Raw genomic sequence first — 27,278 nt, 5'->3', positions numbered from 1 at the left:
TACATAACATTCCTTTCCTTTATTAACGCTGTTCCTTGCGCCCCCCCGTGGTGCTGTTGATCCTGCATAATGCATGGGCATAATGGGACTTTGAAACCCCTCCGCCCACCTCCTACGCATTGCCCATTGGTATGCTAAATTCCTCTTCATATGCACATTCTTTTGTTAAGGTGCTCCTCCTCGCTACACCTATATAAGCTCCTAGCTTGATAATGTCTCATTCTTCGCCTGAGGACGGCTGCTTGCGTTGTGGCCGAAACGTCGTGAGAATTGTTTTATTATGTTTTATTTTTATTATTTTATTACTTCCCTTCTACGTGACTTTACCGACAGAACCAAGAAGATGAATCCCTGCAGTCACGAAAGCTTTAAATCGAAAAATACAATTTCTCACGACGTTTCGATGATTGCTTGCGTTGCAATCGAAACGTCGTGAGAATTGTATTGTTTTATTTTTATTATTTTATTATTTTCCTTCTACGTGGCATTGGTTATGTTGTAGAATTAAACCCTGAGTGTCAATGAGCCGATGGTGCCACGAGTCATCGAGGGCTGGCTGTGCAGTCTTGCGACGTTTCCAAATTAGACCCCGAGCCCTGCTGGGCTGATCCAGAAACAGCCTGAATGTTGCCCCGAATGCTTCCATAGACACGTGGCTCCAACGCCTCGGTCTTTCCCCTTTTGTTGCTCCCCTTTTCCTCTCTGGCTGCAGGAAAGTGATTCTAATAATAATCATTAAAAGTTCGAATACCATGTGTTATGTTACGGCATCCCAAAGTAAACTCAGTTATTTTTGTAAATGCTTTTTAAGCACTCTTAGTGCAGTATCAAGTATGTAACTTCCGCTCGCCAAGGGAACTATGCAGCCCACTCATAGCAGGCTACATGGCCCGTTTGAGCCTTGCTTGGCCAGGTAAGGATTGCCATGCAAATTCCGGCTTGCGCACTCGTCAGAGGTGGCTGCAACGCCGCATGTGTAACCCTGGCTTATGTCTGCAGCAGGTCTTGGCAAGGGGATGCCGATGACAATGCTGGTGAGTGCCATCACTCTTCAACACTGGTTTACCCACACCTCGCCTTCACAAAAATCTTCTTGTACACAACATGGTAGCACCCAGCACTTGTGGAAGCCTATGTGTGGAATACTTTTAAGTTAGCGCATACCGTATTCCTCATGGAGAAGGAATATGAAAATGTGTAGCTCATTATATATTTTCTTTAAAAGGTCGACTCATTAAGCAATGTTAAAATTGGAACTTTTACATTTTCACTGAAATATGTACTATATATAGGCATATTTTGGAATATGTTTTGATAAATGGATAAATATTTACCGTAACACAATTGAAAATCGAAACCAACATTGTTTTGAGGTATATTCCATTTTTCACTTCATTACATTTGATAATCATTCACATTTCAATCTGTCAATCCACTGCTGGATGAAGGCCTCAACACACTGTCAGTCATGGAAGGTTGCTTTACCATACCTCACCACATACTAATAGGGTTTTTCCCCTTTTTTTCTGGCAACAAAACTGAAACCTTTTTAACAAGGATTCATGTCTGCATTAACCACAATACTTGCAGTCAAAATGCAAACAAAAAACACACTATGATAATATATGCATTGTCCTTGAAACTGATTGGTCCACACCAGGGACGGCTTTCTTTTGAGCCTCGATCCAATTGGTGCTCGAACAAAGGACGCCAAAAGGCGTACAGCTCAAAGACAATGCACTATCAAAGTAATGAGGACCAGTGCGAGTTGGTGAAGGGAACTCCTGACACTGGTTCAGATTTGACTCACCGCTGCACCACCACTCCACCACATTACACAACATGCACTCTTAATCACTACTATAAGTACACATGTAAACATCATATTTAAAAACACGTGAATTTAAATAAAGTGCGTGATACATTTTTAAATATCGGGGCACGTGTTTTTCCCCCCCATCTATCAAAATATATATTGAAAATATTGCCAAATGTATTTTTATAGTATGCTGCAATATGTTTTGAAAACATTCTTTCCACAGCTCTAGATTTTAAGAATATCCTTTCTACGTGAGATATTTGTTCTGTCTGTGCATGTGGGAGAATGTGGTAGCTGAGGATTAGGGAGTTAGAACAATGAAACTAAAGACACTCTTGTCTGCTGTTAAGAATACTGCATTCCTTACATTTGCACACGGCTATTTGGCATAAAATCATATCAAATGTACTTCGCTACAATTGTTTTCTACTTGCCAATTTAAAACGTACGTTCACATCCTATGTTGCATTGCGGTTGAAAAGTAAAGGTCAAAGTGCAACCCCGTAAATGTTTTTCTCACTCCACTGCTGGTAGAAGGGCCTCATCTAGACTGGCATCAGAGAGCCCCATTGGAGGGGATCTTTACCTATCCTTGCACTCAACTTAAATATGTCTGGCAATAAAATATATACGCCAATTTAACAGTTCAATAAGTAGGCTGTTTAACACGCTGATACACAACATTTACAATTTACTCGAATTGTAAATGTTGTGGGTTTACTCTCCAACACACCGGTGTGCTGCACTAGTAACGAATTGCCATGTTTTGTTTACGTGACAAACTTTACTAATTGGCTGTGTCGAGTGATGCAGCTTTAAAGACACATTTATATTCACGCGATCTAACCCAAAAACCTATTATGGATAATATTGGTTGCGGAAGCTTACGTATTCAATTAAATATATATTCCAATTAATCTGTTCCATAAATAGGCCGTTTTACACGCTAATACACAACGAAATACAATGGAATCTATTGAAGTGTTCAGTAAATGCGGCGTGTTATTGCATTTGTTATTGTATGTGTTCATAATCAATGATGGCTTGGATCGGCTTGTGCCCACAGAAGTTGTTGTTGTGCATTTTGCTCCATTTTGAAACAGCTTGTATGTGTTCAATGCATACCGTGTCTGCTATTCTACTAGAAACGGACAATATTGATGACAAGGCCAAGCTCAGTGTGGCTGCCAAGCGGTCATTTTTCAAGGTTTGATTCTCCTAGATTATTACCACCGTGCCTTTAACAGTTGAGGAATTACACAGCTTTTAGATAAAGAATGACTACTATGTAGTTAAATACACTAAAAATAAATACATAAACTCCACCACCTGCTTCCAATTCTCAATGATGGAACAGTCCAAAATTAACACTCCCTCAAGGAAAGCCAAATCATTGCCCTTGAATAGTGAAGCCATTAAACATAAAATGACTGCTGCCGGAGCCAACATAACCACCAATGGCAATGATCTATGGTTGTCCAATGCATGCATTAACTTTAGCGACATGACAAATGTGGAGTATTAATGCTGTACCAACATCACCATCATCATCATTCGCCTCCAGCGCGCTACACATTGAGCACACTCCACAGCCCACGCCAGGTTAATTGGGAAGTGTGTTGGGTGGCTTTGCAACATTGGCACACGCAGAGTTAAGTCCGATCGGGGATGCATTTTGAAAATTATAAAGGGAAGGTGATATTTGGCCTGATTAAATATTTATTATTGACTCATAATTGAACATTAGCCAGGTCATTAGGGATAGAGCCCTTGATGTTATCAAAGCAAGGCATGGGACCTGTAATGCGTATATTGTAGGAACAGTAATCCACAGCCCTTTATAAATCCACTACTGGATGGAAGCTTAACCACACAATGTCGGTCATGGCGGTTGTTTGACCCATACGTCGCCACACTGCTCCGTGACGACTGGTGAAGAAAGAGAGGCCCAAAACCGGTTCGTGTATCTCTTGCCACCTATATTTGCTGTAATTGGGAATCACATTCTCAGTCGCCGAGTTTATTGTACAGTGTACTGCCCCACAACTCCACCAATACCATGGTGCAATTGGCACAAAAGCCATCATTCTTGATTTTGATAATCTCATCCATCAGCATGACGTTCATTGCACACACCAAACATCACGTCTCCCTCTTCTTTCATGATGCCACCTTGTCCTTCACCTCTTCCTTACCCTTCCTCCTCCTCCTCCACGCTCCTGGCTCCCACAGGAGCTGGAGAAAGCCGCGTCCCAGGAATCTCCAGCTTCTCCGAAAATGCGCTCTCGCAACCCGGCGGTGGAGCGACGTCTGCAGCGACGGCTGCACAAGCGCGCGTTCACGCAGCCCATTGGCACCCCGCCGGGCTCGCCCGCCAGGTGAGGGGGTATGCGTGGTGGGGGGGTGGGGGTATGGGGGGGTCATCCACCTGTGTCTACGTCAGGGGTCGGCAACCAAAACAAGAAGTGGAGACATTTTTTTCGAATTCGAGAAAAAAATCCAATATTTAAAGAGCTGCGATGAATGTTAACACGAGACGATGGTCATTCATATACAACATCACAAAACAGTCCTTACAGAGCCGTAACGCGGCTCCAGAGCTGCAGGTTGCTGATTCCTGCTCTACGTGGACGCAGCAATAATTACGATGATCCAAGCCTGCAACTTCCCACAGCTGGGCAAAGGCATCCCCCATTCTTCTCTTGTTTCTTCCTTCGTTGTTTCTGTCCAGTAGTGGCCTCCCTGCTGTCTTCCTCTGTCTCCTTTTGCATTATCCTAGATAAGAGGGATACAATTTTACCCACTCTGTCGGCAAAATCGTATCCCTCTCTCGTCAGTATTTTTTTATGATGTGAGTTGCCTGTGTACACTAGATTTATCTTTCTTCAACGACAGCATCGGTGGCCCCTGTTTTTTTCATTATTCTAGAATTCCTTAACTCTAAATAAGAATAATAATAACGATGATGAGATGGTTAAAAAATTATGATACAATCCCATATTCTGGTCACAGCTTACTTATATGAATATCGTTATTTGTATTATAATTGCACTAAATATGAGTTCTCTCCTAAGAGGACAGTGTTCTAAAAGATGTAACTAATGAACAGTGATGCCCATATTTATAATTTTTAAGAGCCCATTGAGAAACGAAAGCCTCTTTTTCAAGGTAGGTCTTGGTTTAAATACGTTGAGCAAAAAAAGGAAACGCATTACAGTGTGCAACTAAAACAATGCAGATCACAGCATTATATAAATTTACAAGAGAAGTTAGGAAAGATGAGAATAAATGTGAAATATTATTGATATATTCAAACAATTGACAAGTATAACTTTGAAACGAGCGAATATAATGTCGTGTACACCATGACATAGGTGGCTAGGCATGTGTGCTGCTGGTTCACCTATCCAATCAGAATGTGATCTATCTTTCTGAATTTGCCTGTCTCACTGTGCTGTTTTTTTTTCTGTCTCTCCATGTCTATGTCTGCCTGCCTGTCTGTATGTCCCCTCCGCCCCTCTGCCTCCGTTTTGCCTGTCTTTATTTTCGCCAATTTGTCCATGCTAATGTTTGTATCTGTTTCTGCCTGCCTCTCTGTCTGTCGCCTCTTCCAATCCCTATTGCCTGCCCCCTTATCTGTTTCCCTTGTGGCCCAAAGTGGAGCTGGCTTATTTGCTCAGGGCACAACCAGTGGCAGCCCAACAGCCCAAGGAAGGAGCAACAGCCCCATTCCAGTCGAACCTGAACCCCAGCTGACCAGGTTGGCTGACAAAAATCATCGTGCAAGACTTTCAAAATGAATACTGTGTGTGCGCATGTTTGTGTACGAGGAGCAAGCAGTGTGATGCGAGCACACCGAAGTGAACCCGGTGGTTGAGGTTTGATTTTGCCCGTGCACTCCCGTGGTATTCAGGGTTGCTGAAATATTTTGGAGACTCTCGGAACAAAATGCCAGATGAGGAGGCGCTCTATGACGCCATCTCAGCCCTTTTCAAAGCTCTCGTAGATTTTAGGCCCGAGGCAAGCTGCCTGTGACCTGTCCCTCCCTGTGTCCTTGTTGGTACCCTAAACAGGCATGGACCTTCCCTAGGGTGGCTCAGAACAAAATTAGTATCTGCTGCAGTTTGGTCAACAGCAGGATTTGGAAAACAATAGGTGGGTGGGTGCTTTCCAGCGAATTGAGCTGGGATTTATCAAAGTAAATATAAAAAAAGCTTCTGGTCTTTCATTATAGGAATATAAGAATGTAGGCGAAGAATGCTTGCAATTATATGACCAAATGAGGTGCTCAAATTGTAAGCTTAGAACAGAGCATGGCAATGAAGTATTATCGACATAGCTGGTGAAAGGAGGTTGCAATGGATAGAACACATCCGTATTGACTGAGGAGAGCAGATTAACAAGACAGGTATTGAAGTATATTCTTAGGTTTTTTCGGTAAAGTCACGTAGATAAATTTTTTTAATTAAAATTAATAAAAGTAAAATATAAATAAAAAGGTATTGAACTGGCACCTCGATGTTGGTGAACAAAGGGTTGACCTAAAGCCAGATAGAGGCGATGACGCTGTGATTAGCACACCTAGGAGGTATGTGTCAGCTGTGCAACTACTGGTGGTGCTGGCAGAAAGAAGGAAGTGACAGTGATGCGTGGTGGCATCAGTGGTATCTATTCAAGACCTAAAAATCGCACCTCCTGGCTTTGATATTCCTCATCGAAGACGCTGGTGTGACCATCGACTGCATCAGAAGCATCAACAGGCCGATGAGCACAACTCCTTCAAGACAAGCAAAAGTGCGCAAGTGGCCATGCAGCCAAAACTATAGACCATATCGGAGACCACTGTTGTCTGCGCTCCTTCAACGGTGGAGGACGAATAGCAAAACTACATGAACTCTCTCCTGAAGCCCCCTCATGGCGAGCAGATCCCGACGTTGGCATTTTATCTCCTGAACACATTGCCACATGCAATAATAGAAACAGGGCGCTAAGGTGGGTATGTTTGGTTTTCATTTGGCTGTGTGCTCACACACTCCACACACCCGAACAACAACTGCCTTTCGACACTAAGTGGTGGTGATGTCACCATGGCGCTTGTGCCAGGCTAAGTGCACTTTAAGGTCACGTGAAGTGTCGAATGGCCGCTAGCAGGAGGTCATGGGACAGACCCAGCAGGTGCCATCGGTTGACTGACTGAGATGACTGGCCGATGCACCACCTGTGCCCGCTACTGTGCCATACACCCCACAAAGAAAAACAAATAGACTGTTGGGGTACGTGCTATTAGCGAGCACCAATGAAGGCTAGCATGGCACACGAGGGGGTGGGTGGCCAACACCATACCCGGCCGCCTTTGTCTCCCCAGTGGCAATGTTTACACACTGCACCAGGTACTCATTTGAAGCTGAGTTGACCTAGGGGAGGCCCGGGACTGGTTCAAATAAGCATCACCGGTGTTGGCCATGAGCGGGAATCGAACTCGGGTCACCATGTTCGTAGCGCAGCACGCTAATTGTTACACTACCACTCCCCCATCCACACACCACACACACACACCCCACACACACACACCCCCCCACACACACACACACCCCACACACACGCGCGCTGCTGCTGTGCTTGCAGCTCGGGGAGCAAGCCCGAGATCGTGGCGCGTGCGCGGGACGAGGATGAGAGCCAGTCGGACGGCGCTCCGGACACCAGCACCCTGACGCTGACCGAGAAGATGGCGCTGTTCGACCGCCTGCTCCGGCCAGGCGCCGCGGGGGCCCCGCTGTCCCCCACTCGCGGGCGCACGACCCCCAGCGACGACGCGGCTCCGGGGGCGCCCAGGGACCGGCTGGTGTCCAGGAGGCGACGCGGTTCGTCTCGTTACCAGACCCAGCCCATCACCATGGAGGAGGTCAAGCAGGTGAGGTGGCTTCGGAATTCTTCCACTTGTCGATACTACAGAGGCCCCAGCTGCTCATGAACATTTATTTACAAAATCTGGAAATGGCCGGCATGACCCGGTTGACTCGGAGTGTTTGTGCAATCACCCTTTTTACAATATGAATAATAAACACAATTTTTAATGCTCACACATTTTGGGAATCAATACAAGCTCCGTCACAACCACTCTCATTGCTGCCACCCTCATCACCATTTCTGCAGATGTAACTAAGACTCCCATCATCACCACCCCCTTCACCATCACCCAGTTACAAGCCCTGCCAACATCTCTCCCACTCCCAACACGACCACACCCATCACCATCCCTACCGACATCACTCCGATCACTTCCATTCTGGCGTCAACATCCCTAACAACATCACTACGACCGGCATCGCTACTCACTGCGTGACCTCCCTGGCCTCCGCTTCACAGGCAAACTCGGGGACCCTCACGCCGTCCTCGCTCGGCTCCAGCAAAGCTGAGAAGTCCCCACCACTCCCTGACGAGCCGCCGATGTCGCATCCGCGATCGCCCAGCCCCGGGACTCCGAGATCCTCTGGGTCTTCTTGCACGCGGGATTCGCGTGCTCAAGCGATGGGAAACCCCTTTAAAACCGCCCCTAAGCACCAGGCCGACAGCCCGGCAATGAACAGGGGCTCGGAGCCCCAGTGGTCTCAAGTTGACAACGCAGGGAGAGGTGAAACGAACGAACGGGAAAGGCCGCAAGAAGGCAGAGAGGCATCGGGTGGTGGGAGAGTGGAAGAAGCAGTGAAAGATGACTGCAGGCAACCCGGGCGAGTGTCAGGGCGCGGCAATCGCGGGGACGTCAAGGCGAGAGATGTCCCCGGTAGTGCCGACAGCACGGCCAGAGGGAGTGTGGAGAGGATGAGTGCGGAGGACAGCGTGGATGTGGCTAAAGATATGAATGCACAGGGGCTGGGAGAGATGAAGAGATTGGAGCGAGAGACCGGTGCCAGGAGAGGCTCAGGTGGAAACATTCGCCGACAGCTAAGTCAGGAGATTCTGGGCACCAAACTGAGCAAAGGGGTGGATGAGGGGGTGGGAAAGGAGGAGGATGTAGAGGAGAAGGGAGCAAAGAAAGTCATGGAGAGGGAGACAGAAAAACAAAGGGAGATAGAAAGACAGGAGATAGAGAGACACAGGGAGATGGAAAGGCAGAGGAAGTTGGAAAGAGAGGAGATAGAAAGGCAGATGGAGATGGAACGGCAGAGGAAGTTGGAAAGAGAGGAGATAGAAAGGCAGAGGGAGATGGAACGGCAGAGGGAGATAGAAAGACAGAGGAAGTTGGAAAGAGATGAGATAGAGAGGCAGAGGGAGATGGAACGGCAGATGGAGTTGGAAAGAGAGGAGATAGAAAGACAGAGGGAAATGGAACGGCAGAGGGAGATAGAAAGACAGAGGAAGTTGGAAAGAGATGAGATAGAGAGGCAGAGGGAGATGGAACGGCAGAGGGAGTTGGAAAGAGAGGAGATAGAAAGACAGAGGGAAATGGAAAGGCAGAGGGAGATAGAAAGACAGGAGATAGAGAGACACAGGGAAATGGAAAGGCAGAGGAAGTTGGAAAGAGAGGAAACAGAAAGGCAGAGGGAAATGGAAAAACAGGAGATAGAGAGACAAAAGGAGATCGAAAGACAGAGGGAGTTAGAAAGAGAGGAGATAGAGAGACACAGGGAGATGGAAAGACAGGAGATAGAGAGACAGAGGGAGATGGAAAGGCAGTGGGAGATAGAAAGACAGCAGAAGTTGGAAAGAGAGGAGATAGAGAGGCAGAGAGAGATAGAAAGACAGAATGAGATGCAAAAACAAAAGGAGATAGAAAGAGAGAGGGAGATGGAAATACAGAAGATAGAGAGACACAGAGAGATGGAAAGGCAAAAGGAGATGCAAAAACAAAAGGAGATAGAAAGACAGAGGGAGTTAGAAAAAGAGATGGAGATTGAAAGACAGAGAGAGATGAAAAGACAGGAGGTAGAAAGACAAAATGAGATACAAAGACAAAAGGAGATAGAACGTCAGGAAATAGAAAGACAAAAGGAGATGCAAAGACAAAAGGAGATAGAGAGACAGAGGGAGTTAGAACGTCAGGAGATAGAGAGACAAAATGAACGAGAGAGACAAATGGAGATACAAAAACAAAAGGAAATAGAAAGACAAAATGAGATGCAAAGACAAAAGGAGGTAGAAAGACAGAGAGAGATGGAAAGACAGGAGGTAGAAAAACAAAATGAGATACAAAGACAAAAGGAGATAGAACGTCAGGAAATAGAAAGACAAAAGGAGATGCAAAGACAAAAGGAGGTAGAAAGACAGAGAGAGTTAGAACGTCAGGAGATAGAGAGACAAAATGAACGAGAGAGACAAATGGAGATACAAAGACAAAAGGAAATAGAAAGACAAAATGAGATGCAAAGACAAAAGGAGGTAGAAAGACAGAGAGAGTTAGAACGTCAGGAAATAGAGAGACAAAATGAACGAGAGAGACAAATGGAGATACAAAGACAAAAGGAAATAGAAAGACAAAAAGAGATGCAAAGACAAAAGGAGATAGAAAGACAGAGAGAGTTAGAACGTCAGGAAATAGAGAGACAAAATGAACTAGAGAGACAAATGGAGATACAAAGACAAAAGGAGTTGGAAAGAGATAGGGAGATACAAAGACAAAAGGAGACAGAGAGACAGAGGGAGATTAAGAGACGGGAGATCGAAAGGCAGAGGGAATTGGAAAGAGAAAATATAGAAAGGCAGAGGGAGATGGAGAAGCAAAGGGAGCTGGAGAGGGAACGGGAGATGAAAGTGAAAAGGGATGTGGAAAGACAGAGGGAGTTGGAATGGGAGTGTGTGGTGAAGGAGAGGGACGAGTTTGAAATGGAGAGAGGGAAGCAAAAGAATGAAATGCAGTGGAAGACAGACAGGAAAAAGGAGAATAAATGTAAAATGGAAGGGGAGAGAAGGAGAGGCGACGATGAGAGTGAACGCCACCGTAAGCACGTGGCCGAGGGAGTGGAGGAAGAAGTTGTAGACCGGGCGCTGGATAGGAGGGGGTCGGAGAGGACGACGCAGAGACAGATTGATGAGGTGAGGTCAGAGAGGGCGCCCGGAAGGAAGGCGGAGAGAGGTGCGCACGGTAATGTTTCTGACAAGGGGCTGGGAACGGGTGTCGACAAGCGAATTGTGACGGGGCACGGATTGGAGGAAGTCGAAGAGAAAAGAACGGGGCAGAGGGATAGGAAGGAACATGTGGATTTCGAAGCGGAGATAGGGGTCACTGGTGCAGGGGAGAGACCGTTGAGGCAGCAGCGAGCCGAGCAAAGAGGCAAGGGCATTGAGGCACAGGGAGTGACCGAGTTGACGGCCACAGCGGACGACGCGAGAGTGAGACCCTCATCGCTGCGCACCAAGACAAAGGGGACCGAGGAGGCCATGGAGATGGAGGGCGTGCAGACGCCGACTACTGCTGGTGCGTGAGGCATGGAAACCTTCCAGTCATGTGTGTTGCCTCCGTATCCACTCACCCGTTCATTTACACAAACATCAATCAATTGCATTTACCTAGGAGACCTCCACCTCTGGTCAACTCACCTGGAGTGAACCCCGTTCTAATTGGAGCTCAGGATCTTAGCAGGGTGTCCCCAAGATCGAGCTTAGATGGTTGACCACCGTGCGGAATTCGATTTTTCTGCGGGACTATGTGGTGGGCCGCAGAGGGCGGTCCAGCAGCATTTGTTGTTGCACTGTACTTCCTCGCTCTTCCTGTGTCTGCACTACCTGCCTTCACCAACCTGCACTGAACATTATGAAGTACGGTTAAGAGGAGTCCAAAAAAGATATAGATTTTATATATATAGATTATTAATAATACTAATATGACATTATGCAGGAAAAACAGATAACTCATCTTGTCCATAAAAGTGTGTATGTTGTTAATCGGGTGCTTTCCAGGTGTTTGGCCACATGCTTCTATATGGATTTGTATGAATCATTGCCCATGTCCACGTATTAACAGTGAGTTCCCTGTCTCTTGAACCTCTCGCCCGGCAGACGTAGACGCATTGGGCCCCGCTCCATTGCAGCAGGGCATCGGTAACGCCACGTGCTCGGCCTTCCAGCCGTGGCAGCGTCCATGCCACCACGTGGCGGCCAAGCCCTGGGTTACCAACGTCGCTTCGTCACCCACAAATGCCGCCGCGAGGCCCTGGGTGGGTCCCCCGACGCAGGCCACTACCGCCCCGTCGCAAGCACACGGGCAGTCGCACTCATCACCCAAGCCCTGGGTAGCAGCCACGAAGCAGGGGGCCGATCGACAGGGAATGCAGCCGCAGCAGAAGGAGCAGCAGGGAATTGTATCGCCCCAGAATGAAATGCCAAAGCAGCAGGGAGTGCCACAGCAGCACCAGAAGCATCAACCGGCTCTGTCCCTACTGCAGCTGCCGCAGAAGCAGCCGCCCCCAACATCACCCAAGCCGCGAGTGCTGCTCGTGTCCGTGCCACAGGAGGGGCCTCTGTACCGGGCATCCCCGCAGACCCAGTCCACCGGCCCGTCACACCAGGTGACTTTGTGCTTATGCTGCGTGTGCTGTCAATAGCATGGAAGTGCGTATGTGTTTCTGGATAATACTGTCTGTATACTAGGCACGTGAGCGTTGAGCCTGGATAGTGCTTAGGTCGTAATAGGTGGTGGGGCTAAGTGGTGGGTAGCAGATGGTCTTTGCAGCAAAAGCCATTCAAATAAAATAATTAGTACATTTGGTATTTTCACCATTATTATAGCACAAGCTCTTCACAAAAGCACTTTTTTTACAACAGACATAGTCTGCAGTAATTGTACTGTAGGGTCAGTGTTGCTTGTACAATTCCAAATTGAGTATTTTGCCGGTAAATTTTCAAATTCGTTTTTTTTGTAAAAAATTTCCAATGTTGAATTGCACTTCTTTGCTCCCGTGTCTCTGCTTCCTGCCTTCACCAAACCTGCACTCGTCAGAGTGGGGAAGTTATTGTTAAACAACTCCCGTAGCCCACACAGTGTGGGGAGTCCTGTTATCCAGTAGTCGGTTACTTGCACTGATGTTCATGAGACATGTAAAGATTCAACTCTCCTTAGCTCCCAATCCCTTCCCCTTCCATCCTTTCGGGTTGATAAACAGTCATGATCTGGGATCAATGATAAATTAGAATCAAAACAATTTTTTGTCTAATTTGCCAATCTCCCATTTGTATTGTCTGTGATCATCGGTCTGTCTCGGTCCCATTTGGGCACTAAGTCTAACATTCGCATATAACTTACATAAATGATATCTATTTTTTTTACACAATCCGATGAATGCATTATTCGTGTCAAAAGCGAGTGATTAATAGCATGTCTATTCCTACTTACATACATACACTCGTGCTTGTGTATGGTGGGGATGTGTGGCGTGGGGGAAGCCTGTGAATGCTGTGTAAATCAAAATGAATGATGCTATCATACTTAATTTGGAGCTTTCGTGACTGCAGGAATGACTCTTTGGTTCTTTCGGTAAAGTCACGTATAAAGAGAAAATAATAAATTAAATACTGATGCTATCATTGCAGCCACAGGGCCAGGCCATCCCTCAGGTGTCTCCTCAGCCCTGGTTGGAGCCTACGGGGTCATCGTCCAGGCTGTGGGGACACCCGGCCCAACAGCACTCGCCCCTCCCATTGCAGCAGCCAGCCAGCCTGGCTGAGCAGTCACAAAAGCAGCAGCAGCAACAGCAGTGGCCACCCATGCAGCGCCATTCTCAGCAAATCCACCTGGCATCTGGGCAGGAGTCTGAGCCACTGCTCCCAGAACAGCAGCAGCAGCAGCGGCCAATGAAACAGCCACGTGCCCATGCACAGACTGGCTCCTCCAAGGCTGAACTTCTCCAGGTGAGTTATGTGGCTTCACCTCTCACATGAGGTATTTTATGGGTTTTGTGTGCCTAACTTCATCACTGACCAATTGTTTTTGCTGAGTGTGACATCACTATTGTGAAAATAGCTGATGACAGGAGCACAGTCGGCTCGTGTGAGGCACGATATTAGATTAATCCCATTCATGAAATTGTCCTGCTTTAGATGAATTAATTAAATGACGTTGCGTAGAGGTGGCCCAAGTGGGTCAAGGGTGAAAGTTATTTGCTGGAATCTGGGTCACAGCCACTCAAGGTAAAACCAGGTTCTCCAGGTATAGTGCGTACATTATTTCATGCCAGTTAGAAATGACAAACAAAAGAAACATCGTAAGAAATTTGGTGTTTCACTTCATTTGGTAAAAATGAAATTTCCCTGTAGCTGGTAATGTTAAAGCACAGTGCCTCTTGTGTGGAAAAGAAGCCATTTGCAATTATCTCAACAGTGGTTCTGTGAGCTCTCTTTTTACGGGCCATTCCCCAACACGGGGTGATTCACTGTTCTGCCACAGTTCAGAATAAATACTTCACATGTTGACATGCTGCTGAGCACACAATTGGAATAAATTTGGGATTTTTTTAATCCAAAAATTTCCATTGTGCATGCCTGCCATTAATGGCATTCGCCATTGCACCAAATCAGTGTGGGTTTTTTTTCCTTCTGTAAATAGCAGGAGGCGCGAGTGGCTGAAGAGAGGAGCGACAAAGCAATGCTGACAGTCGCCGACCGCAAGCAACTGCTGGCGCAGAGGGAGGAGGGACGCACAATGCGGGGAACGGCACCAGGACCTTCCGCCCCGCACGGACACCAAGGCCGCTCCGCACAGCCGTCACCGGACCGCAGGGCGGCACACGTCGGTACTAATCCCTCTGAACTCATGGCATCGTAGTTAGAGGCACCAGACGTAACTAACCGTGCGAAATCGGAGGTGTGGGGAAAGGACAACAAACTAAACACAAACAGCGGTTCTAAATAAATTAGTTTTAAATCTAGTTTTTTAAGTGCATAGCTCCAGTGGTTTTCTAATATGAGAAGGAAGAGTTATTTTAGTTCACAGTTTGGCACAGAGGGTAATTCTGTGTCAGAGACACTGAGCCCGCACTGTTCAGATCCTGGGTTTGAATCTGGGTTTTAGTCGCCCATGATTGCATCGGGCTCTCCAATGTTTTCAGCTCAGAAACAATGATGTTACAATTTGTTTCTCACTTTATTTTATACATTCAATATCTGAGAAAAAAAAGGTTAGAATGACATGAAATTAACACTCTTTTCAGGGCATATGAAAGGTATGCTCCTATTTTGTATAAGAGGTCTATTGAGGTGACATCCAAAGTAGTTTTGTGATGTTATCCTGCGGCGCTGTTCTCTGAGCATTGCACGACATTCACTGCTCGCTTATGAGCAGTGCTTGTAGGAGGCAGCATAACAATTAGGCGTCAGATATACCCGTGCATACTTTGCTACAAACCCTTTCCACACATGGATTGCCCCCGTGCACTTAATGGCAATAACTTTTCAGCTGCCGTATGCCAAGTAAAAACTTTAAACCTGTTGGACGATTTTCTGTTGAAATGTTTTATTATTATTTTTGCAATTATAATTCTATTGCAGAGAAGGCACGGTCACATATCCGAATGGCCCGGGATGCGGTTGCCAGGGAGACGGCTGCCAGGGAGGCAACTGCCAGAGACGGAGGATTTTATCTGCAGACTGGCCGAGGGGGCTGGGCTGGCTCGGAGTTTAGCGATGAAGACTTTGCCTATGTGGCCAACGTGCACACACCACGGTGAGCACACGAGCAGATGTGCGGGGGCCGGGCGGCAGGGCCTACGTGCTTCGGTTCTTCAAACCCGTGCTGACAAAATCCACAACACGTGCCTTGTAATCGCACCCAGGTCACCGGATTCATTACACGGTGCACGAATCGCTGTGCCACAACTCCACTGCCAAAATAAGTGCTCGATGATATCACGAATATTTATGATGTATGACGATGATACAAGATGGATTGGGCAAAAAGTGCGAGGGTAAGGCTCTCGTCGCCGCTGGGTTGAGCACCTCGATTTGTCTCCGCGCTTTTTCCAGGCTGGACTTCAGCCTGGCGGAGCATAGGCGCGCCGTGCGCCCGCTGCGCCGAACCGTGCCCTCCCGCAATCCGCTGCGAGTGCTGGCCGCGCGCGCCGATGTGTGGTCCGAGGACGTGGCCCTGGGCCTGGAGATGAACAGCCCTCCACGGCCCCACAGCGCTTGCCACGCGCGGCCTGGTGAGCCAAGCGCCGCAGCATCGTTAACTATCGTTGCCATCGTAGGGGTCATCACCGTCGGTATCTCTGCAGTTGTCGTCATCATCGTCGTAGTTGCCACTGTGGTCGTCAGTATCGCCATCTTCTTCAGCATCATCGCCTTCATCGGCATCGTCGTCGTCATCATCACGGTGGTCATCATCGCCATTTTCATTATGATAGTGATCATCACAGTTATCATTATCACCATCTTCATCGTCAACATCATTTCTAGCTTGGTGGTTATTGTCATCACCCTTTACTATTGCGATCATAATAGTTATCACCATCAGCAGTGTGACCATCAGCACCATCATCTTCATCATAACCAGCCTTTAATTATGGTCACCAATTATCACAATAATGCTTAGAGTCATGAAAATTATATTATTGATTATCATCAGCATGATCGTAGTAACTTAAAATGTATGATCATTATCAACATCAGCATAGACTTTGTTTATGTAACACTTGTCAATGTGTATATAAATGAAGAGAAAACCATACAAAATTTCATATTGTGGGGGTGGGTAGAAGGGGGGCTAAATACATGACCAAATAATGCTGCGAAATAAAATACAATTTATAACTACTGTGTTATGCTGGGTAATAAAATGTACCACCTCAAGCCAACACCGTAACATGTATAAATAGATGTGCTTCATAGATGATTGTTATTAGAATGTAGCGAGCAAATTGAATTCCTAGTAAGTTTAGTGCCATTCTGCTCACTGGAAACCATAAGGCCGTCACCAAGCATAATACGCAATATGTCGCCTTTGGAGAGGGGGCATTGAATGTAAATTGAAGTATTTATCAGCTTCATGCCAAGATAATACTTCACATTGTACTTTTAGGGAATGCGCAAAACAATATGTTCTCAAATTAATTTTAAAGGTCAAAAAGGGTCTCTGCTCAAATGGTCAATAGAGTTGGTCCTTTTGTTTGGACCTTTGGTAGCCCTGAGCTGGAAGTGAAAATTCCACATTTCCATGGTAAGAGTGAGTCGTTCCAAAAGACTGCTCATTTGATTGACCCTCGAAGGATGATGGTCTGAGTCAAGCCTTGATTGAGATTTGAATTTTGTTGCTTCTTGACCACTTTTAACGCCACGCAACCTGATGACGCATTAGATCACCGATACACGATGCACAAAGGCGGGGATTGAGGTGACTTCCAATCCGGTGTTATTAACCAGCGCTTGTTCCTCTAGCGCTGCTGCTCAAACCATCCTCGGAGTTTATTGAGCCTGCAAGGGAGACCGCTAACCAGCGGGGAGAGCCCATGGAGTCACACACCGCAGCCCCCCCACCGCCCCCCCCACCGCCCCCACCACCACCCCCCCCACCACCCCCACCTCTTCCTGTCGGTATGCTTGCACGGTGTGCCTGTGTGTGTGTGTTTGCGTGTGATCGGTGTGATCGTGCCCGCACGCTCATTAACCCGAGTGCTGCTCTGTTTTAACCAAATTGTCCGAGCCCGTGGGTGGCTTTCCGTGATTCTTTTCTTGCTCCCCCCTCCTCGTGTCCCTGCAAGTTTCACGCTCTGTGAGTTTAACTCGGGCCACGTGGAACGCGTGTGTTTTTTAACAATGCATGCGTGTTTAATGCGTAACTCGTTCACGTGCCCCAGCCCCAAGCCTCACGCATTGCCTATCGAAGCGACTCGATATCCCGTTATACTTGCCAAGTGTTATTTGTGGAAAACAACTTAACTGCAGGAATAGGGTTTTTCCCCTTTTTTCTGGCAACAAAACTGAAACCTTTTACAAGGATTCATGTCTGCATTAACCACAATACTTGCAGTCAAAATGCAAATAAAAAACACACTCTGATAATATATAATGCATTAGCCTTGAAACTGATTGGTCCACACCAGAGACAGCTTTCTTTTGAGCCTCGTCTCAATCGGTGCTAGACCAAATGACGCCAAAAGGCGTACAGCTCAAAGACAATGCACTATCAAAGTAATGAGGGCTCGGGGTAAGCATCTACATCATTTTTGTTTGCATTTTGACTGCAAGTATTGTGGTTAATGCAGACATGCATCCTTGTAAAAAGGTTTCAGTTTTGTTGCCTGAAAAAAGGGGAAAAACCCTATTCTCATATTTTGGTACTGGCAAAGGAGGTCTAACGATGTAGAACCTCATCTGCATTTGTCATTAGCTTTTTTGAACGTAGAAAAAAGTAAATCTGTGGGTTGCAACTGTTTTGACCATGGTACCACGACAATGTTACAAGTTTGGCGGGGGGGGGATGCTACCTGACTCCACTGTGTCACTGAGGGCTCCAATGGGAGGGCAGTGGCACAGAGGTGGCACTGTTTCTTGGTAACTGTGCCGATTCTCAAAGGTGGGACACAATGCAGCCTTGTGTATTGTTAGAAGGACACGGGGATCAATTGCCCTCCTCAGATTACTACAATACGCTCATTTGAGTGTTTCGTTTTTGAAGAATTCACTTCAATTCAGATCGAATGAGCATTAATGACAAAAAATAAGGAGGTTCGTTTTGCCTGTAATAAATAAAACGTTATTGCTACCGGAGGCCAAAAAGCTATCCCATTTCCTTCAGCTATCAAGAGACACAATTTCTTCGCAGTTTTTAATCAACTGAAACGTTCCAAATATGATGTGCAATTTTTTTGAAATGAAAATTTTAATGGAATTAATAGTAATACGTATTTTTTTCGTACGGTTAAAATTAAGAACATTAGCTCCGAACACTTTCTCCACAAACATTGCTATCACTCGCATGGTTTCTAGTGCAAGGGCTAATGTCTACCGTTGGCTCCCTCACTGTGACACGTAGGGGGCATGATCACCCCCCACCACTCCCCCCATGAGTATAAGTGGAGCCACAGGATGGGTAGAAACGCAATGTCCCTCCTATGGTTCTGCTTATACTTGTTGTGACAGAATGGATCTTGAAATGGTATGAGATGACAGATAATGTACCGCCTCACCATTTCATGGAAAATAACTGATATATAGTAAGTGGTTAATTTTTTTACATTTTGAGCAAAACAACTGCACTGGTTTTTCTTTTTTTGAAACGTACAAACGACCACAGTGTGAATGGACACACGAGCATTGAGATGATACTGGCTTTTGTTGACAATTGCGTTTGATATTTGGCCCGACCCACGCTCACCACACCACCGGATCCAGCGTGGACATCGGCCAGCCAGCGGCCAGTCACGAAGCAGCCGCCCCTCGTTGCCCCCGTGGCTCCACCACCACCCCCAGCGGCTCCACCACCACCCCCAGCGCCAGCAGTGGCCCCAGCAGTGCCTGTTGTCTCCATGGAGACACAAGCCGTGGCCAAGACACGCAGCAGCAAGACCACCACGGCAGCCACCCCTTACAAGCGAGTCATGCTGCTGCAGGTCAAAGGTCAGTCGGTGGAAAATGGATGGTTGTCAACTTGTTTTAGAGTTTACATTCGGGAGCATCTCAGGAAGGTCAGATATATCCAGTTCACTTAGCAGGAACTCACGTTAAAGTGTCCCTGGCCGCTGATCAGTACCACGATTTATGTCTTGGTAGCGTGGGAGGGCTAAATGACCCCATGATGGAGGAGGGGGGGGGGCATTAGGGGGCCAGGGTAGAGGAAGCTGAGGGGCAGTTACTGTGTGGAGGAGCTGTAGCCGAGAGGATAGCAGCTTAGTTTAATATGTGAATGGCATGGGTTTGAATCCATTCTCCAGATATAGTTTCAATTCAACTTCCTTAGCTACTGCAATTCTCCACTGAGAAAAACTTCTAACTTTATTTTTATTCCATCTCAATATTACTCTGCACTATTGATATTGGGGAGCAGTGGTTAGTGTGCTGCACTATAAAGTCCAAGGTTCATATCATTGGTCAGGGGTATCTGAACTGGTCTTGAGGCCCCACTTCAACAAACGCTTACTAATATAGTGAAGTATGGTCAAACAAATGCCATGACCAACATTGCATAGAGAGGCCATCATCCAGCAGTGGATTGACAAAAAGCAGTAAATGATTGTCATTAAAACTATTCATATTATTTAAGCATACAAAAACATGTTGATAATAATTACTTACAAAAACATGTACAATTAAAAATAAAATGGAACAAACGAAAAAAAGTGTGCTAAGAAGCTTGAAATTACACTCGGATATTGTAACAGGAAGACGCAAATTACGGAACATACAAAAAGGCAAAGAAAACGAAGTGGATTTGAGCAGGACACATCACTTGAAGGGGTGATGAAGTATATGTATGTATGTTGAACTTCTTTCACAACGTACATAGCCAACCGTGCTAATCAGAGGTGCGTGATGGCCAGTGGTCAGGACTCATTATGGAGTGGCAGCCAAATGAGGGAAAGCACCTGAGATGGCATCCACAACTAAGACTGAGCAATTAAATCGGTTTGTGTGCAGGTGCTAAATAGATTAATACACCACATGACTGAGAGATGGTGACAGCTCAGGAAGGCCTTCATACAGCAATGTATCTTGATTTTAAGCTTTCGTGACTGCAGGAATCCATACTCTTTGGTTCTTTCGGTAAAGTCACGTAGGTATAAAATTAAATAAATCACGACATTTCGGGCGCAACACGAGCATCCGTCATCAGGTGTGAAAGCATGATCTGCTGCTGAGGCAGACTGCTTTCACACCTGATGACAGACGCTTGTGTACAGCAATGTATGTTGAACTTATTTCCCACCATAGCTAGCCGTGCTAATCTGAGGTGTGGGGGATTAATCGTGACGAATACTTTTTAGTGTAAAAAAAGGTTAATTGGATTATAAACCCATCTTGAGAGATTTTTAGTAGAGGGCGGGGGGGGGCGGGGTATGAAACTACTGGTTGCCCCCTCTTCCCTACCCCCCGTCCCAGAGTCTGCTAAATTTGGGGGCATCCCCCCCCCACCCCCCCTTTGCCACTTGTGGCACCGCCCGAGAAAAATTCAATTTTGTGTGCTGCTCACGCTTAGGCCGAAGCCACATTCAGACGCGGCTTGTGGAGCCCAGAGCCACCTCCCTGAACAGCGGAGACTGCTTCATTCTGGTGACACCGCACCACTGCTACCTGTGGGTGGGACACTTCTCAAACCCGGCGGAGCGCAACAAGGTGAGGCTTAAGCTCGCGTATGAGCGTGGGTGTTTGCACAACAGTCGGTGGGAAGCAAAATACACAGTGCTTGGCGCACCACACTTCTGCTCGTGGTAACTCATACGGTCAACTCTCGATTATCCATTTGAGGATTATCTGGGTTGCAGATTAACCGAGCATGCAAAAAAGAAGGGGAACATTGAATATGGTATTCCTCGCTCATTTGTCGCTTTTGCATCTGCGCTTCTTCGATTTTTAGCCGGTGCTTACTTGAAAAGGCAATCAAATCAGATGCACATTCTCCGATTTCACCCCATTCTGTGTACGTAAAACAATGAACACGTGTTTATAGCCTGTGTCCTTCTATCATCCACGCTGGCCAGGCCGCGGAGCTCGCCGGATACATCCAGTCTCGCCGTGACCTTGGCTGCCGAGCCGGGAGCGTACACGTGATCGAGGAGGGTGTGAACTGCGACAGTGGACGTGCGCGCGGATTCTGGGCCCACCTTGGTGGATTCACGCCCTACCAGGGTGAGGCCAAGGGACGACGCGGATGCACGCAGCCGTCGTTGCCATGTCAGAGCATTGAGCGAGAAGCTGCCAAGATAGTTGCCGCCCTGTGGGTTTTTGCGGCATGTGCTGTATGGCCCTCCGATGTGTTTTTACGATGTACCGCTTTTCTTTTCAGCATGATGTCCGACGTTTCATGATGTTTGACTGAGTGAAACGTTGGAAATCAGGCCGAACAACATGTGGTGGTGCAACCCCTCCATATCTGATAAAATTGATGGACTCTTTCCAGTTCCCTTTGAACAAAAAAAAATCACGTAAAATTAAGTTTTTCGCATAATTTGATACAGTTCAACTCGATGATTTTTCACATTTTGGCTGGATTGCTATGCATTAAACACCTCTGTCGCAGGGCATGTGTGAAGGTGCACGGCTCATTGTAGGTAAGAGGCAATTGATGGGACCAGAGAAGTAGTTATTTGATGTCATCTTCCAGAAACTCTTGTCTAACATGGGCTCTGATGCTTTGCCTTTTGTAACCATTGCATATAGACAATGTATCATCTCAACATGTCACCCATGGTTTACTGCAATTAAAATATAATTTGGATAAAACACTTTTGTGTAGAAATGTATGTAAACAGTCCTTCAAATGTTGTTCTTGTTGTGCCATTTTAACACTACTTTCAATACATCCTTGTGTTTAAGCTAAGGGCCACTGGTTAGTGTACTATGCTGAATTCACTGCGACCCAGGTTTGATTGCTGGCTGACTGCATCATCAGTGGCAAATAGACTGAACTTGACCTCCCCTGGGTTGGCTCGTCTATAAATAAGCACTGTAGGCGGTGTGTTGCAGTCAACACCAAACCAAGGACTGGCCCACACATCCCCTCATATGACACGCAGGTCTTAAATGTGCTCACTAACAGAGCTTGCCTCAGCAGTCTTCCCTAGCTAAACACATATGTTAGAGATTTTTGTCAGTATGTATGAGGTTGTGTGTGCATGTTTACGAGTTTGCTTGTGATGTGGTATGTCAACCCACAACACCTATGTCTCTAACTTGATTTCCTGGTAATGGGTATAGGCCATGCCATATGGCCTGAAAATAAAACAATCCTTGCAACAGTGTCATGGTGTGCTGTGGGTATTGGCTGCATTTGCTATCCGATCACTGTGTTTAAGTACTTATCCGTCCAGTTATCGACTCGCCGGATAGCGCGAAAATAGTTGGGGGAAAATTAAGTTTCAAATCTCTGTTCTCATGTGCGATGGGCAATGGCAGGGCGATGTCACCACCACCATCTGCTTGAAGCTAAGCGTCCCATGTAGGGAAGGAGGCGGTTTTCACGCCTTGGCTGCCATTTTTTAAGGGGCCTGAGTAATTGACCACAAACAAAATTTAGTCATCCATAACACAGGTTTTTTTGGGTTAGATTGCATAAGTATATATGTGTCATTAAACCCGCCACCATCTGACACAGCCAATTAGTGAGGTTTGTCACGTAAACAGAACTCGCCAATTCTTTACTAGTACAGCAATACTGGTGTGTTGGAGAGCAAATCCACAATATTTACAATCTCAGTACTGTTGAAGAGCAAAGCCACAACATTTACAATCTGGCTTTGCTGTCCAACACACTGGTGTGCTGTACGAGTACCGAAATGGCATGTTCTGTTTACGTGACAAACCTTACTAATTGGCTGTGTCAGATGGTGGCGGGTTTAATGACACATTTATATATTTATGCTATTTAACCCAAAAAACCTGTATTATGGATGATATTGGTTGTGAAAGCCGACATGTTAGAACTTAGTCAATGTATACCTGTCAACCCCTTATCAGTGCCTTCTTATTACAGACCAATTCACACCTTATTGGTCACCCCGTGTCCTTATAAATCTCAACGTTCATCCTACAAAGTTCCATCACAAGGGATAAACACAAACAAATAGACCAAAATTATGTTACAAAACAAAAACTGTATTAATGTTGATCATTGGTGTTTATGATGCTACTTATCATGCTACTGTCTGTGATCTTGGATGCTGATTCTGCTGCTTGCTCGATATGTGGATGCACACACTCATGTCGTAAATGTACAAAAATAATCAGAAAATTATGAAGGGTTAAAAACTTTTTTTATTTGGCCATATGATTTTTATTTGCATGTATTGAAATGGCTGTACGCCGTATGGACAAGAATAGTGGTAAACCGTATGGGTTGACAGGTATGTCAATGGCAATTTTTAACAGTTAATTGATGAATCGGTTCAGCTTTGTTTATTCTTTTTCCAGAAACTGCCTGATGAAACTGGTTGTGAATACCAGCGAAATAACGGTCCCAATTGTTAAACGTTGTAGATCGCACTACAACACAGAATGGTGTGCCGAAGCAGTAATATATTTGTACATTTGTTCAACAGACAACCCTTACCGATTGGCCATATCGGGTGGAAGAGGGTGTCCAACGCACGACCTGACCCAAAAATCATTTGTGAATGGTTCAGCTTCAGTCGGTGGGTTAATGTGTTTTCACGCGCATCCCGGTAGCATCGGGAGGCACGGAGGAGGACGAGTTGTACGAGGGCGTGATCGCCGAGACCAACTGCATCTACCGCATGGTGCACGACAAACTCATCCCCGAGGACGGCGCCTGGGGCCGCGTCCCCACGCAGGAGCTGCTGGAACCCAGCGACGTACGCTGCACTGCACGCTACTCACTACTCTCACTGCACACAGCTAACCACATGATGCTGGACACTGCAGATCACGCTCCCCATAAACTACCACATACTGAACACTGCTCGCCACACGAGGCTGCATACTGAACAACATCACTCATTACACACTGCTGAACACTATTCACCATGCTTTACCACACTCACCAAACACCAGAGGTGTGGACTCGAGTCATGTGACTTGGACTCGAGTCAGACTCGAGTCATGAATTTGATGACTTGCGACTCGACTTGGACTTGCATAACAATGACTTTGTCCCACCTATGAGATGTGGACTCGAGTCATGTGACTTGGACTCGAGTCAGACTCGAGTCATGAATTTGATGACTTGCGACTCGACTTGGACTTGCATAACAATGACTTTGTCCCACCTCTGCCAAACACCACTGTAAGTCAGCGTGGTCTTAACCATGGAAATGTTGGATTTCCACCTGTGGCTCCGGGCAGCTACTGAAGATGGGTGCCACCTAATATTTAAGCTAGGAGACATATTATCACACTTAAAAAAAAATGAGACTATTTTCTGCACTACCTTTGAAAGTTTTCAGTATGAAATTAATTCTTGCAACGTTTGGTGGGAATGATGCTGAGTTGCGATCATTTTAGGCACGTTATAAATCAGTGGGCCTTAAGGCGTGCGCGTGGTCTCAATGATGGAGCTTGTCATATCCATGCCCACACGTGGCAGGTGCTGGTGTTTGACTTCGGCAGCGAGGTGTACGTGTGGTGTGGGCGTGGGGTCCCATCTGCGGCACGCGCCGTGGCCTTCCAACTCGCCAAACAGCTCTGGAACGGCACCTTCGACTACACCAACTGCGACATCAACCCCCTGGATCCGGGGGAGTGCAATAGCCTCATCCCACGGTGGGCCATGCCAATGCTCGACCACCCCTCCAAAAACCAGTCCCTGTGTAGCACTTCCAAACTGTAAATCGTTTATTTCCAGAACTAGTGCAATTGCCCGTTACATGACAGGTTCATAAAACTTGTATGTAAAGATTGTATTGAATTAATTCAAATATTTATTTTTATATCATATTTCGTGTAAATTGTGCTGTTGAATCAGCACTTTGATATTGGTTGGATTTTTTGCATCTTGACAAAGCAACAAAGTTGTCCATGGGAAAAAACTGGTTCATTGAGATGTAGTCTAACATACTCAAAAGTGTGTCCTTGTAACTTATGACAGTGTTTAGCAATTCCAGGAATGATTGTAAACTGTCTTTGCTTCAGAATAAATGGTAAATTCACATCAGACGTTGCCCGATCAATTCTAGAAATGAAGACAAAATCTCCACGATTGATTCTGCAATTATTTCAGCCACAAAATTACGGTGCATTCACGAATCACCAGATGTGTGCCATTGCATAATCCTTTTTTGGGGTTGAGATTTCGAATCTGCATTACAATGGTTCCTTTTTTCAAAACCAATTCATGAGTTGGCATTCCAGAAGGTGTTAGCGTGGTGCAGACATTCTACTGTATAATTTCTGACGTCACTCGGATTCAAGTAATTACCCAATAATTAATTAACATTTTTTACCTGCGTGACTTTACCGAAAAAACCTAAGAATATAATATAATTACCCAGCATTGCATACAGTGTGCAGAGTGTCAGGCGTTAGGCACAGATCACTAAAACTAAATGTATAATGAGTTTGTGAGCGAACTTGGGGGTTCACGTGTGCACAGCGATGGATGTGAAGACTTATCCAGGGTAGATTCCCTTTTATTCTCCAACTCCAACTTGAAAATACCACGTGTCACAGCACATGCGTGGCCGCCGTTGCTCCCTCTCTGAACCCGATGGCTTCACACCAGCACAGGGGTGGGGCTACGGCTCGCGCATGCCTGCAGTGGGGGCAGCATTGCATTGCCTATGCAAGTCAAATACTTAAGAGGCCTGACCAGTAATCTTACCTATGAATGTAATTTATTGCACCCTGATGTGAATTTTTTATGGCGGGGGGGAGGGTTGGCTTATCTCAGACCCCCTACTTAACACTGTGCCCTACTTGCATTCAACTTGTGAGCTAAAGTAGTCACATCAGTATTAAGAAACTTGTCCTTTGTTGAAACTGCTGTGCTGGGAAATCACAACGGTGTCCTCTGCATTGCATGTCCAGTGTGCTAACCATTACAATATGACAGCAATTTATTCGCACATTTCTGTCCCCTGTTGTGCAGGAAGGGTCGCGGCCGTCCCGATTGGGCCATATTTGGCCGCCTGATCCAGCATAGCGAGACCATCCTCTTCAAGCAGAAGTTCCTCGACTGGTTTGATGCAGTGCCCTCGGGTGGACCTCCTCGTGATCCTGCCAGGGTGAGCCTTGATCACCTCTGCTCCTCCCCTGCATATTTCCTGCCCTACCATCCATGTAGTAGTGAGCACAGTACACTATGACTCCCATAAACCTGCAATTAATTCCCAGCTATGGATAAATTCAGTGGGTATTTGTGGTAGTAGTCGTACTCTCTCACGTGAAGCAGTCATGATTTGTGCACTGTGCCACGATCACGATTACCTGGGTTCAATTCCAGGCCATGCACGACGCCCTTGCCCATAGCTTGTGCCTCCCATAGGTTGACTCAACCTAAAATGGCGAATTATCATGATATGCGAAAAAATCTGCATCGAGCGTAGGTAGTTGGGCATGTGTGATTATGACGACACGATCTCACTCGTCATGTGCCGTAACGTTCTTAACGGATACTCCCTAACAGCACTTGCCCGAACATTCAAAATGATCAACGTCCATCTCTTGACGCCCGTATTGATTTAGAGTATTTGGCTGCTATACATTTGTAGTGTGTTGCAGAGGGACGCGCACACCATAACTTGGAGGCAAAACGTTTAATAAACAGCTCCGTAACACTCCGGGTTCTCTAACTAGGTGTGGCTATCGATCGCTATGTGCGTGTGAGCTTAAGCTGTACGACCGGGTCAGTAGCACACATGCTACCTGA

The 27,278-nt window shown here is 46.3% G+C and overlaps 1 protein-coding gene across 4 annotated transcripts in view; it reads left to right on the top strand.

Moving 5' to 3' along the window:
• The first annotated feature begins 476 nt into the window (after positions 1–476).
• The window catches only part of LOC144724558 (uncharacterized), a 49,080-nt gene continuing 22,278 nt past the window's right edge, over positions 477–27,278 (top strand). Inside the window, exons 1-16 of one of the 4 annotated variants that reach the window (XM_078603825.1) lie at positions 477–1,034; positions 2,965–3,026; positions 4,052–4,197; positions 7,445–7,730; positions 8,186–11,231; positions 11,813–12,321; positions 13,343–13,660; positions 14,355–14,541; positions 15,296–15,470; positions 15,770–15,948; positions 19,136–19,360; positions 20,937–21,073; positions 21,439–21,586; positions 24,122–24,267; positions 24,999–25,174; positions 26,499–26,634. In XM_078603825.1, coding sequence (XP_078459951.1) covers positions 926–1,034; positions 2,965–3,026; positions 4,052–4,197; positions 7,445–7,730; positions 8,186–11,231; positions 11,813–12,321; positions 13,343–13,660; positions 14,355–14,541; positions 15,296–15,470; positions 15,770–15,948; positions 19,136–19,360; positions 20,937–21,073; positions 21,439–21,586; positions 24,122–24,267; positions 24,999–25,174; positions 26,499–26,634 — 5,985 coding nt within the window. In that variant the 5' untranslated portion in view covers positions 477–925. The remainder of the gene's footprint in view (positions 1,035–2,964; positions 3,027–4,051; positions 4,198–7,444; positions 7,731–8,185; positions 11,232–11,812; positions 12,322–13,342; positions 13,661–14,354; positions 14,542–15,295; positions 15,471–15,769; positions 15,949–19,135; positions 19,361–20,936; positions 21,074–21,438; positions 21,587–24,121; positions 24,268–24,998; positions 25,175–26,498; positions 26,635–27,278) is intronic. The other 3 variants (XM_078603823.1, XM_078603822.1, XM_078603824.1) reach the window with 3 other exon arrangements.

The sequence above is a fragment of the Lampetra planeri genome, chromosome 21 (genome assembly GCF_965212315.1).
Source record: "Lampetra planeri chromosome 21, kcLamPlan1.2.h2, whole genome shotgun sequence".
Taxonomy (NCBI): Eukaryota; Metazoa; Chordata; class Hyperoartia; order Petromyzontiformes; family Petromyzontidae; genus Lampetra; species Lampetra planeri.
This window is presented reverse-complemented; position numbering and strand designations above follow the sequence as displayed.